We start from the raw sequence: 16,450 nt of genomic DNA on the forward strand, positions 1-16,450 counted from the left end.
ATTGCTGGTTGAACCCACTCAACTCTGTGATCAAAGTCTGAGAGGCGGGCGAGTGAGGCAGGACCGTACAGTACAGGCAGTCAGTGAAACATTAGCTCGAGGTCTTTTCCCCAGCAGCCTCCTTCACGGCCCCGAGGAAACACAAGATGTGATTCACCCCTTGTTTGTTTTTCTTATGATACGACAAGAATCCCAAACATTGAGAAAAGCTTTTCACTCTTTCCCTTCTGCTCAGCTGCACACGCCACCGTGACTGTTCTCATCAGAGGAAATTCTTTTTTTTTACTCGAGACCCAATCTTCACTAACATGAAACATAAAAACAGCCACAACTATAAAATAAACACAAGAAAAATACATTTAGAAATGTAACAATAATAGAGGCTTTTTAACGTTGGCACTTTGATGAAGCAGCATGTCTTTATTATTTGCCATAGTCTGTTGTCCATATCTCCTGTAACATCAGCTTTTCAGCAGCAGTGATAAAGAAGCTTGTCAACATGATAAATTACAGATAACATCTGAAAACAAATTGATTCTTGACCTTTAAAATTGCAGCTTGACCAAAAAGAAGGAAAAAAAAAATCCTTCTGTGGTCTCAATGGACTAAAACGCTTAAAGGACTGTAAATCACACCCAGTTAAAGATCTTCTCTACTGTGTCAGTATTATAAGACACACACTGTTTTCACTTCTAAAAGTACAGTAACTGTATTTCAGAGGTAATTTTTCCAAACAAATATTCCACTTGATTCAATTTCAAAGCCCATTTTTGGTGTGTAATATTTGTTGAAAATTTCTCATCTCCTCACTCGTTACGTTGTAAAAATATTCTTATTTATTACCTTTTTTTAATGCTAATTTATGCTAAAAGTTCAGTGTTCTGTTTACACATTATTGTTCTTGTACTTCAGCCGCTGTGATGCTTCACTCCCCCAGTGTGGGATCAACGAAGTTCATCTCAGTCATGTTACTAGTTCTTAAAAAGCTTTACAGCATTTTTTTTTTAAAGTTCAATAGGATACATGATGAACATTGAACAGACTCTTCGTCACTCTTAAAACTCATATCTCTTAATCTGTTAATATCTAATTGTAACATTTTGTGGCATGACACTAAAATAAAGTACCTTAAAATGTACTTAAGAACCTGAGTAAAGTTATGTTAAAAATACTCACGTCTTGTGTGTGTTTTTTACAGCGCTTGGCTTTTGTACGATTGTCTCCACCGCCCTGAATAGTTACATTTGTCCCTCGTTGTCCTTCCCTCCCTGGTGCATTTAGTCTGTGCGCTCTGCTTCTCTCTTTGTCAATTTTATCATTTGCCTGTCATTTCCAGTGTTTTGGGAAAAAAAAAGAAGTGTTGTCCTTTGTAGCTGTGACTGTTTAGTCAATTTCAATATCTTAGTTTTTGGATTTTGCTTCTTTCACTTTGTTTTTGGACCTAGCCCCAGCAGACTTATTTTGTTTTTGGACTGCCCTGCCTTTCAACATTAAAGCTTTTATTTCGACATGAAAACCTCCTGTTCCCTGATCTGAATCACAACAAAGAGAAAATGAATAGCAGCAGTCCATGCAGTGTTTTGGAGACATTTTATCAAAACATTATAATGATGGCGCAAGAAGAAAAGTCAGGAGTTCAGTGAAGGCAGCGTGCTTCATCCGCCTGACATTCAAAGAGCAAATACAAGAAAATGAATAACAATGAGTCCTTGGTACGGTTCGGTTTTGGTGCTCTTAGCAAAATAAACGTGTCCCTGAGAAAGTGTAGAACAGAGGAAATGAAACACGGCGATTCACCTAAATCCATTAAAGTCTGAGTCATCATCTCATCTCTGCAGCCTACACTCCGACTGACGTACACAAAACCACAGTGATCACGAACAGTTATTCCAAATCCACCGTGTCTAATTCTGCTTTTTGTTCCACATGACGGTGTTTCAGTTCTGTATCTGTGACCAGGCAGCATTTCACCAAACCATCGAGCTCGCTGTGAGTTTGAAGTGATTATGAGACTATATGATGAAATTCAGGTTTCAATGTTAAAATCCAAAAGCGATAAGCATATCAGGCCCTGAGGAGAATCTTTTTTTTGACCAGACTCGGGACAACGGCCGTCCCGAGTTTGAGTGAATTGAGAGTGACTTGATCCCGGCAGCAGTAAAATCCCAGCGACTGTAAATGTGTCTCCGTGGACTCTTTCGCTCTAAACACAGCTCAGAGGCCACTGATCGCAGCCTAACGGTAACTTCCACTGTCAGTTTCATTACCCCTTTATTTATTTTTTTAACAAGACAGAGAGCAAACTGGAGCTGCACATCCAAAACATCCAGCAGCCCTGTTATTATCATGGAGTCAATGTCTTTTCAAATAATCTAGTGCATTTTTGAACGGTTTATTTTGAAGTCAGAGTAACAGGACTGATAAAGGAAAACGTATTTCTTCAGTTTATCTTTAAAAAATTCAATGCTGAGAGGGGAGAGCACATCAGTAACCATCACAGGATGTCACTCTGTGGCCTTTAGGTCATAAAACTGTATGTAAAAAGGTACTGCATGTGTATGTTGAATGGATAATAGTGAAAGCAATATTTTTTTTACAGGAAGTTGGTAGCTGATATCTTCAGTATATTTATGTTGGAAAAATTACTCAGAGGCTTGGTTCAAAATCAAACACATCAGACATTTTATTCTTGCAAGAAGGGGCAACTACATGCACCCTCAAAGAGAGGTGTCCAGCAGTCCCCCCCCCCACCAGTCCTCCCCCAGCAGTCCTCCCCCAGCAGTCCTCTCCAACAGTTCTCTCCAACAGTTCTCTCCAACAGTTCTCTCCAGCAGTCCTTCTTCAGCGGTTCTTCTTCAGCGGTTCTTCTTCAGCGGTTCTTCTTCAGCGGTTCTTCTTCAGCGGTCCTTCCAGCTGGGCTCTACCCAGCCTGGTTTCCCCAGCAGTCCTCTCCTCCGCCGTCCTCGTCTTCTGTTCTCCCCCTCTTCAGCCGGGCTCTCCCCAGCAGTCCTTGTCTCACCAGCAGGGCTTTCCTTAGGGCAGCTTTTATACAGTTGACAAACAGTAGACCATCGCCTCCATTCCCTTTGTCTTTCGTATGGTAATACAGAGTTGGTTGTAGGTAAGGACACCGGGGAGTCGTCAACTAGATGCGGAAAGAATCACTTGCAAATAAGACAGAAAACAAAGGAAAACTTTTCGGACAAGAGATTTTCCGGAGCCACAATGCAAACAAGAGGAAGAGACAAATCCTTTTTCCTCCATCAATTTAGCATCTGCTTATTTTCTTATTAATACCTCATCTGTTCGCTCGATACCTACACCGTAAAGCAGCGTAGCTTAGCTTAGCATAAACACTAAAAACAGGATCACCAGTAAGCCTGCCTGACAAAATCTCACTAATTAACATGTTATAGCTCACATCCCTTGAGGATCGCCTGGTAACTACATTTTCATAAAAATTTGCTCCAATAGTCACAAACTGGGCGTCAACGAGAAGCTTTTTTGTGGGGTATTGTGTCCTACCCCCCCCCCCCCCCCCCGCCCCCTCTAATGAATGACTGAGTTTTAGCTTACGCATGTCAGTGTGCCTACAAACGCTGTGTTGGCAAAGGTGAATCCATTTAGCAACAGAGTGACCTCTGAACCCCACCCCCCACCCGTCCTGCCTGACCTCAGTCTCACGTCCAGGCCATGGAGACAGATGGAGACAGATGGAGACAGATGGCCCGGTCCATCCAGCCCTGTCAGTTATCTGGTGTTTCACAGTTATGGCGAGTTCCTGTTGTCTGTATCGCTATCAAAAGTAAAACGACACCTTTTTCACTGCCTGAATAGTTGCACGGTCTGCAGCTGGGACTCAGATGGTGGAGCAGGTTGGTGGTTCAATCTCTGGGGTCTCATGTCCAAATGTCAAAGTGTTCATGGGCAAGACAATGAACCCCAAGTTGTTCCCAATGGCAGGCAGACACCTCGCATGGCCGCTCTGCCACCAACGGTGGATGACTGTGTGAGTGCCTGAATGGGAGGAAAACTATAAAGTGTTTTGAGACCACAAAGATGAGAAGGCGTGAATAAGTGCAGACCATTTACCACTTTGAGAATAAAGTCGACACTTCAAGATTAAAGTCAGGATTTTGAAATGAAATGAAATGAAACTACTAATGTCGGCATACATACTTCTACAAATTGCCTTTAGTAGATGATCTGGTGAAATTGTACTTCAGAATCAGTTTTAGTAACAAGGACATTATTTCTCATTTAGAAAGACGGTGTGACAACAAGTATTTGGACTTTGAAGAGATTGTTTTCAGAAGGAGAAACCACAAAAACTTAAAGGAGGGGCTGCATTGAAATAACTGGAAGTGGACAGATGCGAGTGTATCCATGGTTACACCTGTGCCCAATACAGTTGTAGAAACCCGAAGCAGCAAACTTTTTTATCCAGATGTTTAGACGAGTCTTTTAGGCCTCTGGAAAGAAAACCCTTTGAAACCAGGTGTCAAATAAGTTTCTGTGTTTTTCAGACTGTTGAATAATCACCTTGCTGATGTTTATCTCGAGCGACTCAGACCAGATGGTAACACCGATAAAACGTAAGGGGTGCAAAGTGGACAATACAGACCCCACTGTCCTGCTGAGAGGACACAGAGCACAAGACGGAGACCCACTGAGACACTCAACTGTCCACATGAAAGGGGGGACAGTGAGCGGGGGGGGGAGTGGGGGAGACGACAGTGAGCGAGGAGCCGGCAGCACCGAGGAATGCTCGGTAAAGCTCGAAGCTTGTTGCCTTTGGAAATCCCCCCGGGCCTCCTGCATGAGTCCCCCCCGGCCGGGTGGCGTCTCCGCCAGCCACACGTTCAGTCTGCAGCCTCTCCAGACTTCCAGTGAGACTCGGCCGCAGACTGAAGCCCAGTGTCTGCTGCTTCACTACCGCGGAGACGGGTTGTGAAATGCGGCCATTACATACTGGACTTATGTAATGGCCGCGTGTCTCCACCACTCAGTGTCACAGTGACTTCTAACCGTTATCACTGTTTAGGTACTCTGAGGTTTTGTAGTTTTAAGAAGACATAAGCTGTAAATATCTTTGCGGGCCTTCCGGCTAACATCAACATGTGTGACTTTACGTGATATCTGCTTGTAAATGCTGTTTTAAATGACATTTTGAATTCATGAAAGATGTAAACTCTCGTCTTAAAACTCATCTTTTCTTTATGAACTGTGGTCCCTGTTTTATTTTTAGTGACACTCAACTGTTTTTTCTACTTTGACTTTTGTGTTGAGGTTATTTTATCTTTCCGTTTCCTGACCTCAACAGCTCGTCATTGTTTTACATTTGTCTGTGGACATTTTGTGTCCCTGTGGATGTTTTGTGCGTCTTTGTGAACATTATGCAGCTCTCAGCAGGCTCGCTTCTGTTTTTTCGTGGTCATTTTAGACTCGTTGTGGAGGTTTTGCTTTCGTTTGTGGTTGCTTTGTGTCTTTGTGGTCAAATTCAGAGGCTCTGTGTCTAAACCCTGTTGGCTTGTTCAGGACCTCGTCTGTGTCACCAGTGAGCCAACTGTTTTCTGGCTGGTCGGGTTATCTGGCGCTGGCAGATCAACCTCCCCTTTAGCAAGGACGGGCTAAAAAGGAAAGATCACACGCTTGCAAGTCAAAACTTTAAACAGCATCCTGAACACCTTCACTTTCTTTGGCAATCAGTCTTGATTTATTCTCAGTCTACCCGCTCTTCTTTCTCTGACACGTGTTTTCTAAAAGTTCTACCTAAAAAAGGTTTTCTTGATAAAAACACACTTTCAATACAAGGCTGGAGAAAGTAAGACGAAGACAAATTTGGGTTCTTCAACTGTACAAAACAGCTATAATTTGTTTTTATTTCACAATAACATTGGACAGGTACTGTAGAGATATATATATATGTATATATACCAAAAACACATCAGCTGATGTGTCATATCTAAAATAAAAAAAAAACACTTTTGTTTCCATTTGCACATAGAGCTCAAGTCATAAAAGACAGAATAAAAGTGACCAAACATTACAAATGAAGAAAAATACATTTCCCAGCACATATTTCTATATTGCATACACATTTAAATCAAGAGTGGAAATCTGAAACGTATCAATAGATCAACTTTAGATGATATCTGTGCTGATGAGGGAAAAGTCGTACAATTTCAAAGGCCACCAAACGGACTTTAATTCAGCAAACAGCCTGCTCAGCTGTCCAACGCAGAGGACAGACAAGCTATATGATGCGTCATTCCCTAGTTATGAGAAATATTGGAAGATACCAGCAGGCGCTGGTGAGCAGCAACTAGAGCTCGTCGCGGAGCTGGTTAAAGAGTCGAACACCAGGTCTCAGTTTGGTCATGCAAACATAGTAGAATACCCTGGAAATATAAAAACTCCCTCAGCATGGATTGTGACGAGGTGTTGAACACATTCATGAGGATTTGAAAATAAAAATCGGACCATCAGAAAGCTTTCCAGTACAGAGAATAGTGTTTCACCGTTGGCGTACGGTGTTCAATTCTTCACAACAGACCCTCCAGCCTGCAAGGGCTCAAATTTATGAATAAACATTTAATTAAGTGAGTGTGTCGTTGCAAGAAGATCCGTTCCACTGTGTCTACTACACCGAGTGCTATACCACAGCAGGCTTTTCTTTATTTAAAAGGCAAGGTGAGAGAGGTGTTTTGTATCCAACTAATGACAGCAATTAAAGTCAAGGCCAGAGAAAAGTCTGAAAAACAAAATTATTATAAAAAAAAACATCACATTTGAAAAAACTGACTACAGCATAGATGGTCTGTCAAAAAATTCAAAAACAAAAAATTGCAAAAATGTGCCCATCATCCAAACTAAATATTACAAACAGCATCTACAGAGAGAAATCGATCATTTCTAATAACTTAAATACTTAAATTATTATGTAATACAGTACTATTCCACTTGAGGCCAGAGGATAAGGAAATAGATCTGCTCAAAGCCTACGCAAAAACCTAAACGGTAGACAGGTCCATGTGCTCAACTAAACAACCTCGCGATGTGCTCCGACTTGCATGTGTTGTGTGCGTCCGTTTGGAGGAGAGGACGTCCCTCCGATCCCTTCAGTCCTGCAGTGAGAAGCTTTGGCACAGAGACACCGTGGGACGAGATGACACATCACAACACGGTGCTAATGAGGGACACTCATGCAGGCCTCGCTCCGGTCCAGGAGGAGATGAGGTCAGTGAACCCCAACATGCATCGCCACCATACTGCCAGGGCTACAGACAAGAGGCCGGGAGGAGGTGGAAGTCAGTACATGGAGAGACAGGAAAGAGATGGAAACTAAGGCTCAAACGCATGAACGTGGAGGGGTGGGTGGGTGGGTGGGTGGGGGTTCAGCCATATATAGGGGCAACAACAGACAATAAAAGGCTATGGAAAATGATTTCCTTTTCAGGGCAACGACTGGTCAAAAAAAAGATTACAGCTTCCTGTAGATGACGATGACGCTTTTGACCAAAGTGGTGGTTTTCCTCCTCCGTTTGTCTCCGTCTCCTCCATCTCACAGAGACGACTCCACCTCCCTGGTGAGGGTAACCCCGGCCTCGGGCCGAGGGCACACCCGCACGGCCGCGGCCTGCTCCGCGGCCTCTCCGATCGCCTCCAGGGCCGAGGCGCCGGCCTCCTTGCAGTCGCTGCCGGCCTTCCTGTCGGAGCCGTTGTTCTGTTTGTCCGCGGAGCCGCAGCACAGCTTGGGAGCACACTGAGTCCGACAGGACAGCTCGCACAGGGAGTCCCGGGACTCCGAGCTGAACGTGACGAACTCGGGCTGGATGGTGGTGGCGTGGATGCCCTCGTTGTGGAAGAAGTCCTTGATGCGTTTGGCCACCTCCATGTACGACGTGGGGTCGTGGCACTTGATGTGCGCCGTGGCGATGATGCGACTGCCGGCCAGCTGCCAGATGTGCAGCTCGTGGATGGCCAGGACGCCGTCCAGGCTCAGCAGCCGCTCGTTGAGGTGGTGTATGTTGATCTGCTTGGGCACCGTCTGCAGCAGGATGAGGGCCGACTCTTTCAGCAGCGGGTAGGTGGTATACAGCAGGATGCCCACCATGGTGATGCAGAGCATGGGATCCAGGTAGAGAACCCAGCAGGGGCCGGCGGTCTGCCCGACGGGACCTTCCAGCAGGTCGACCAGCGTGTGATTGACGTGGCGGTGGTCCGTGGTGTGGCTGTTGATGCACGGGTTCACGCACATCTCGCCGGCTTTACAGGGCTTCCACACAAAGGTAAATATTAGAGAATTGACCACCACGATGACGGAGCCCAGAGCGTCGCCCAGCACGTGCAGGAAGACCCCGCGCATGTTGAGCTGCGACGAGCCTTGGTCCTGGTCCATCTCCTCGAAGTGGGTGTTGCCGTTCATCTGCACCTCTGTGCTGTCTTTACAGCTGACCTCTGAAGATAATAATAAAAAAAAAACAGGCCGGTTGTTTTGGTTTACTGGAACAATCAAATGGACTTTGACACCGAGATACTAATACAGCAGAACATGACATGGAACAAAATCTACAAAGCTAAAACAAAGCAACGTACAGGAAGACGATTCTGGAAAGATAATCAGGTTGTTAAAAAGTTCAGTTACATTATTTGGAATTTCATTTCATTTAAAAAAAGAATGAACAAAGAGCCCGCGTTGTAATAATGAAACCAATGTTGGAGTCGAGAGGAGAGACTGAAGTCCATTCAGTGTTTTAATTCATTACACGTATTTATGTTATTATTGCTGCTGATGGTGCGTCTTTAACTGTAGACGACTTCTGAGGGTCGTGACCAAATCCACACACACCACATACACACACATACACACACCACATACACACACACACATATATATATACACACACACACACACACCACATACACACACATATATATATACACACACACACACACACACACCACATACACACACATATATATATACACACACACACACACACCACATACACACACATACACACACACACATATATATATATACACACACACACACCACATACACACACATATATATATACACACACACACACACCACATACACATATACACACATATACACACACACACACACACACCACATACACACACATACACACACCACATACATACACACACATATATATATATACACACACACACACACACACCACATACACATATACACACATATATACACACACACACACACACACACAAACATACACACACATATATATATACACACACATACACACCACATACACATATACACACATATATACACACACACACAAACATACACTCACAAAAACATACACACACACACAGGAGAAACAACACACCACTGAGATGGTGGATTACATGAATCACAGCATGTGGGCTCCTAACAGCAACAAAAACACTGAGTAGTAATTCATATTTAGCTAATTTAATTAGTAATCGCAGGTGGCGCCGAGGGAACGGCACCGAGGGAACGGCTCCGAGAACGGCGCCGAGGGAACGGCACCGAGAACGGCTCCGAGGGAACGGCACCGAGAACGGCGCCGAGGGAACGGCACCGAGAACGGCTCCGAGGGAACGGCACCGAGAACGGCTCCGAGGGAACGGCTCCGAGGGAACGGCTCCGAGGGAACGGCACCGAGAACGGCTCCGAGGGAACGGCACCGAGAACGGCTCCGAGGGAACGGCACCGAGGGAACGGCACCGAGGGAACGGCGGCTCACCTCCATCCCGGGACACCGCCGGGTCATTCATCAACAGCTAACGGTGTGTCTGGGCATGTCGACTCCACCATTACACTGATGTATGACCCAGTAACAGCAATCAGTGCACAGAGGAGGACGGGACCTACACCCCATTTATGAAGCTGGACCTACACCCCATTTATGAAGCTGGACCTACACCCCATTTATGAAGCTGGACCTACACCCCATTTATGAAGCTGGACCTACACCCCATTTATGAAGCTGGACCTACACCCCATTTATGAAGCTGGACCTACACCCCATTTATGAAGCTGGACCTACACCCCATTTATGAAGCTGGACCTACACCCCATTTATGAAGCTGGACCTACACCCCATTTATGAAGCTGGACCTACACCCCATTTATGAAGCTGGCAGGGCTGAGCTGTGTGTGTGTGTGTGAGTGTGTGTGTGTGAGCGAGTGTGTGTGTGTGAGTGTGTGTGTGTGTGAGTGTGTGAGTAAGTGTGTGTGTGTGTGTGAATGTGTGTGTGAGTGTGTGAGAGTGTGTGTGAGTGTGTGTGTGTGAGTGTGTGAGTGTGTGTGTGTGTGAGTGTGTGTATGTGAGTGTGTGTGAGTGAGTGTGTGTGTGAGTGTGTGTGAGTGAGAGTGTGTGTGTGAGTGTGTGTGTGAGTGTGTGTGTGAGTGTGTGTATGTGAGTGTGTGTGAGTGAGTGTGTGTGTGTGTGTATGTGTGAGTGCGTGTGTGTGAGTAAGTGTGTATGTGTGAGTGTGAGAGTGTGTGAGTGTGTGTGAGAGTGTGTGTGTAAGTGTGTGTGTGTAAGTGTGTGTGTGTGAGTGAGTGTGTATGAGAGTGTGTGTGTGTGTGTGTGTGTGTGTAAGTGAGTGTGTGTAAGTGAGTGTGAGAGTGTGTGTGTGAGAGAGTAAGTGTGTGTGTGTGTGTGTGTGTGTGAGTGAGTGTGTGAGTGTGTGTGTGAGTAAGTGTGTGTGTGTGTGTGAGTGTGTGAGTAAGTGTGTGTGTGTGTGTGTGAGAGTGAGTGTGAGTGAGTGTGTATGAGTTTGTGTGAGTGAGTGTGAGTAAGTGTGTGTGTGTGTGAGAGTGTGTGTGTGTGAGTGTGAGAGTAAGTGTGTGTGTGTGTGAGTAAGTGTGTGTGTGTGTGTGTGGTGTGAGTGTGTGTGTGTGTGAGTGAGTAAGTGTGTGTGTGTGTGTGTGTGAGAGTGTGTGCGTGTGTGAGTAAGTGTGTGTGTGTGTGTGTGAGAGTGTGTGCGTGTGTGAGTAAGTGTGTGTGTGTGTGTGTGAGTAAGTGTGTGAGTAAGTGTGTGTGTGTGTGTGTGTGAGAGTGTGTGCGTGTGTGAGTAAGTGTGTGAGTGTGTGTGTGTGTGTGAGTAAGTGTGTGTGTGTGTGAGTGTGTGTGTGAGAGTAAGTGTGTGTGTGAGTGTGTGAGTGTGTGAGTAAGTGTGTGAGTAAGTGTGTGTGTGTGTGTGTGTGAGTGTGTGCGTGTGTGAGAGTAAGTGTGTGAGTAAGTGTGTGTGTGTGTGTGAGTGTGTGCGTGTGTGTGAGAGTAAGTGTGTGTGTGTGTGTGTGTGAGTGTGTGAGTAAGTGTGTGTGTGTGTGAGTGTGTGTGTGTGTGAGTAAGTGTGTGTGTGTGTGTGTGTAGGGGAAGTAATGTTCTTTTGTATGGGTTTAACCCTTCAGTGAGGGGGTGTGTGGGGGAAGGTGGGGGTGGGGGGGGAGGTGAAGGTGGGGGTGAAGGTGGGGGTGGGGGGAGGTGAAGGTGTGGGGGAGGTGAAGGTGGGGGTGGGGGGTGGGTGAATGTGGGGGGAGGTGAAGGTGTGGGGGAGGTGAAGGTGGGGGGTGGGGGGAGGTGAAGGTGTGGGGGAGGTGAAGGTGGGGGTGGGTGAATGTGGGGGGGGAGGTGAAGGTGGGGGTGGGGGGAGGTGAAGGTGTGGGGGAGGTGAAGGTGGGGGTGGGGGTGGGTGAATGTGGGGGGAGGTGAAGGTGTGGGGGAGGTGAAGGTGGGGGTGGGGGGAGGTGAAGGTGTGGGGGAGGTGAAGGTGGGGGTGGGTGAATGTGGGGGGGAGGTGAAGGTGGGGGTGGGGGGAGGTGAAGGTGTGGGGGAGGTGAAGGTGGGGGTGGGGGTGGGTGAATGTGGGGGGGAGGTGAAGGTGGGGGTGGGGGGAGGTGAAGGTGGGGGTGGGTGGGGGGGGGACAGACTGACCTGCTGCAGACCCACCAGGAAGCTTTTCTTCCCAACACTGTGGCTCTGATCATCTCTACTTTACTTTCCTGGTCTTTGATAGTTGAAGGAACATGTGAGCAGGAAACATGAAACCTTGGTGTCTTGTTCTGAATCCCTGAATCTTCTGGATCTTATCTCTCGGAGGTGGTTGAGGTCAGTGTGACATGAAACATGAGAACAGAAAACTGGCCCCGTTTCCAAGGACAGAACGAACCAACAAATATTTGAAAGCGAAAGGTCTAAATGATGAAGGAAACAACAGAGGAGCTGTTGGAGGAGCTGAACATCTTCAGTGTCCCGTTTCCTCATCTGGACTCCAACAACGAAGATCAACCGGATCTGGACGGTTCACACACATTTCAACAGCTTTAAATCCAGACTTCAGCAGCGAGATGCTCCACATCTTCATACCTACCATCTCTGGACCTCAGGTCTCCGGGGCTGCTGTGGTTCCCCACCAGGTTGTTGGTCTCCTCTCCTGAAGACCCGTTCTCAGCCTTCCCCCTCTTGCTCTTGTTCCCGTGGGAGTGCCCTCCTCCGTGGGAGTGCCCTCCTCCGTGGGAGTGCCCGTGCCCTCCGCCGGCGTGCCCGCGGAACAAGCAGAGGCCGAGCAGGTTGACCAGCAGCCCGGCGGCACCGACCCCCGCGACCACCAGCGGGCTCTCGATCTCGTGCGGCTCCGTGAAGCGCTCCACCGCCTCCAGCACGATGGTGAAGCACAGCGCCGTGAGGAAGACGGCGTTCACCAGCGCCCCCATCACCTCCGCCCGGATCCACCCGAACGTGTTCTTGTCGGTCGCGTGGGTTTTCTCTGCGAACCGAACCGCGACCAGAGCGACGACCAGCGCGATGACGTCAGACAGCATGTGGAAGGAGTCGGACAGCATCGACAGAGACGACGTGATGCGGCTGACGACCACCTCCACCACGAAGAACAGGAAGGTCAGCGACAGCATGCACAGCAGCCGCACACGGTTGGGCTCACACGCCATGTCTCCGTCCGAGCTTCGAGTTCAATCAGGGTTCTTCTCGGTTCTTCTCGGTTCTTCTTCTTCGGTTCTTCTTCGGTTCTTCTCGGTTCTTCTTCGGTTCTTCTTCGGTTCTTCTCTCGACCACGGCTAGCTCCACTCAGGCTAACGACTTAAGCTAACCGAGACAATACGACCGACGCTCACAGCTCCGGGACGTCGGACGGCAGCATCACTCGGTTCCACCGGAACACCAACGAAGGCCAAATGAAACCCAGATGCTGTGTTCTGGTTCCCGTGGAGTTACACCGCAGCCGTCGCCAGCACTTTGTAGAACCGTTTGCCGACGAGCTCCGGTTTGCAGACGGCTGAAACTTTGCACCCGAGCCGGTAAACTTTCCACACGGAACCCAGCGCCGCGAGGACACGCCCCGGAGCATTCCCATTGGTTATTGCGCTTCTGGAGCGAATCTGATTGGTCCTATGTTGTAACTCTCGCAAGTGGGCGGCGCAAACAAGCCAGACAACAACGGTTGCTACGCACGCTAAAGGAACCTGTAGTCTCGCGATGACATGCTGAATGGCCTCGTCTCGGGAGTATCGGTGCGTCAATCAAAACTATCACCATCTGATATTCAACGTCCGCATGTGTAAACAAACAAACACTTCATTCATCTTTCTGTATTGATTTCTCATCACACAATCAAAAAATCTATCACAATCAAAAATAAGACAAATCTATAATATAAAAGTTATTGCTGTTTTGTCTTTTGTCTGCTTTAAATACTCTCATATATATATATATATATATATATTATTTTTTTTTTTTTTTTTTTTTTTTTTACGTTGCTTGATTATTCAAATGTTCCTACTCTGGCTCCGTATTTTTTTTTTTTTTTTTTTTTTTAAAAGATGTAATTACTTTTACTGAAGTTAAACCAAACCATATTTATATCTTTATCAAAAAGGTTTCGGTACATAATTAGGAGTAGGAAACCTACCTAAATAGTGTCCTTTAATTGTAGAGTTCAATAAATACGGAATACAAATTACCCTCTTAATCATATCCATTAATCTAATACAAAACAAAGGACCTCCAGATGTGAACTCTTGTTGCTCTCATCCCTTTTCACGGGGAACTGATGCCCCCTGGTGGGAGGTATCAGTATTGGTTCAACAGTGTCTGCAGTGGAATTGTAATGCAAGTCAAAAACGACTTATATTCAACAATTGTTTTGATTAATATTAAAGTTAACAGACTCACAAAATGTATTTATCTTGTTTTAATATTGATCTATTACTACTTTAAATTTGGAATCTATTAAAGTCAAATACATCAAATTAATCATTTGCATAGTTTACATGTTCATTGCCGTCACAGGTTCTGAAGTTATTCTTCATATGTGCTACTATCACTTCTTATAGATATAAGTCATCAAGAAATCTGCCCTTTTATGACTATTGACATACAATTTCTGAAAGAAACTGACTTTCATAAATATTGCAAGAACAAACAGTGCACTGACTATCAAAAGCTGCCGGTAACATCAACACAAACACACGTCAGACTGTCAAACTAAATACAATTGTGACACTGAAGCTTATAATAACATACACATGACAGGACACTGGAATGAGTCATCCGACTTCACTCAAGCTACTTAGTTATCATATAAATAAATCTTATTTTACATCCAGTTGTTATGACGCCTTCAGAAGCTTTCAATCATAAATCACACGGATTTCTGTATGATCAGCGGATTCCAAGGATCTGCCTGCTCTTGAACTGACAGATCTTCTCCACTTCGTTCAGCGTTTGAGCGCGCAGGTTGGCTGCCTGCAGCCTCCTCAGCATCAGCTCCTGGGACGTCGCGCTCTGACGGCTGTCAGGCCGCCGGTTCTCTTTGCTCTCAGCGGCAAAGTGGACTTTCTTCTTGCCGGGCGACAGGTTCTCCACATCTAGTCAAACAGCAAGGAGTCAAGTAACCGATTAAAGTAAAGGCTTTGTAATCCAAAACGACAGGTAGATTTCAGGCTGTCGGGTGTGTCGTATGAGCCTTTAAAATGCAGATTTTATTTAATAGATGCTTTATTGTTGTATAAAAACTTTATTTACATGATATAAATAGTAATAGATATACTTGATTTCAGACAGATGCATTAAGACATAAAAACAGTGCTCAGTTGTTGTCTTGTAAGTCCAGAGGTCTTTGCTGGGTTTCCATACCTATGTCTTTGCCATAGAGCGGTTGCAGGTCCCTCTGATGCTGCAGGCGGCTGTAGTTTGTCAGTAAAGTCTCTGCTCTGAAACAGCAGAGTACAATGAACACCAATCAGCTGGAAGGACCGACGCACATAATATCGAAGAAGGTGCTAAATAGGTCAAATAATATCGCTTCTTTAAAAAGTTTACCGTGAGAGTTTCTCCTGTGACAGTCGCTCACGAACACACAGCTCCTGCTCCCTTTCTGCCATTAAAAGACCAAAAAAAAGAAAACATTTTAGTTTTGGAATTAATGTCACTTAGATACACACACACACACACACACACACACACACACACACACACACACACACACACACACACACACACACACACACACACACACACACATCTAGGTTGTACCATGTAATCTCGACTGTCAGCCAGAAGTGGGTCAACATTTGGTTGCAACACTTCTGTTTCAGCCAACGTGATTAAACCTGTTCAATCTTTAGCATGTTTCTTTGACTGCATTGCCACCCTCCAAGTGAAATGTAACTCATGTTTTTTAGTTTATTCCACGACATACGTACAATTGGATGTTAATTTGGGTTTATGCTGCTACTAATCTTAAATCCATGGAATTTAAATAATGCCAAAAAATGCCTAATAACCCCATACAGAAAATACATTTCCTGGATTTTGTCCAAGAAGATACTTCAGTCAGATCCTCCAAGCACTTTAGTCAGATATCAATGGAATAATGTTAAAAGCAAATACAATTATGCACAAAATATTTCACCAGAATCCACAGCTATTCCAGGTTTTTTTTTTTTTTTTTTTTAATGATAAACAGCTTTGAATAAGTTTATACATTTTGTGAAATGCAGTAACCCAGCTGCAGGTCAGCGAGGGTCATAGTGTCTCCCCGACTCTGACAGACATGGAATTGAGCTCCGGGGCTGAAAAATCAAAGTCTTACTCTCCAGCCGCTCCTCACGTTCCTTCAGAGCCTGCTCTCTGTCCCGCAGAGCCTGTTCCCGGAGTCGGAGCTCCGTGGCAGAGGCCGACGCTGGTTCGGCCGGTTTGTGGAGGAGACCGTCAGGGTCCGCTGACCTCCTCCGGGGCCTCGCCTGCACCCTCTTCTGCTCCTCGGCAACTGCGTCGCTCAACAGGCTGCTCTGGAGAATAGACTCAACGGAAGGCCTCAGGTAGTCCTGGCAACAGAGACGACCGGTTAATTCACCCTGACGACATCAAAACACAAGCTGGGGAGCTGATGTCACCGGTGC

At 46.0% G+C, this 16,450-nt stretch overlaps 2 protein-coding genes across 2 annotated transcripts in view; both read right to left on the bottom strand.

Annotated features, from left to right (window-relative positions):
- Positions 1-5,840: 5,840 nt before the first annotated feature.
- Positions 5,841-13,355, bottom strand: slc30a1a (solute carrier family 30 member 1a). Its single transcript, XM_069173849.1, has 2 exons — positions 12,403-13,355; positions 5,841-8,460 (listed from the first exon to the last, which is right to left on the bottom strand). The coding sequence occupies exons 1-2, from the start codon at positions 12,977-12,979 to the stop codon at positions 7,565-7,567; spliced, it is 1,473 nt and encodes a 490-aa protein (XP_069029950.1). The 5' UTR covers positions 12,980-13,355; the 3' UTR covers positions 5,841-7,564.
- An 879-nt stretch (positions 13,356-14,234) lies between these two features.
- Positions 14,235-16,450, bottom strand: part of nek2 (NIMA-related kinase 2) — a 6,692-nt gene continuing 4,476 nt past the window's right edge. Inside the window, exons 6-9 of the mRNA XM_069173862.1 lie at positions 16,141-16,375; positions 15,369-15,423; positions 15,183-15,259; positions 14,235-14,914 (exon numbers count right to left, since the gene is read on the bottom strand). Of these exons, the coding sequence (XP_069029963.1) occupies positions 14,709-14,914; positions 15,183-15,259; positions 15,369-15,423; positions 16,141-16,375 (573 nt within the window). The 3' untranslated portion in view covers positions 14,235-14,708. The remainder of the gene's footprint in view (positions 14,915-15,182; positions 15,260-15,368; positions 15,424-16,140; positions 16,376-16,450) is intronic.

The sequence above is a fragment of the Embiotoca jacksoni genome, unplaced genomic scaffold (assembly GCF_022577435.1).
Source record: "Embiotoca jacksoni isolate LCO1_2020_lvr unplaced genomic scaffold, fEmbJac1.0.p SCAF_101, whole genome shotgun sequence".
NCBI classification, from domain to species: domain Eukaryota; kingdom Metazoa; phylum Chordata; class Actinopteri; family Embiotocidae; genus Embiotoca; species Embiotoca jacksoni.

Coding starts and splice junctions, on each gene's coding strand:
- slc30a1a (XM_069173849.1), bottom strand. CDS start 12,979: ATGGCGTGTGAGCCCAACCGTGTGCGGCTGCTGTGCATGCTGTCGCTG. Junction 8,461..12,402: donor AGACCTGAGGTCCAGAGATG/GTAGGTATGAAG, acceptor TATTATCTTCAG/AGGTCAGCTGTAAAGACAGC.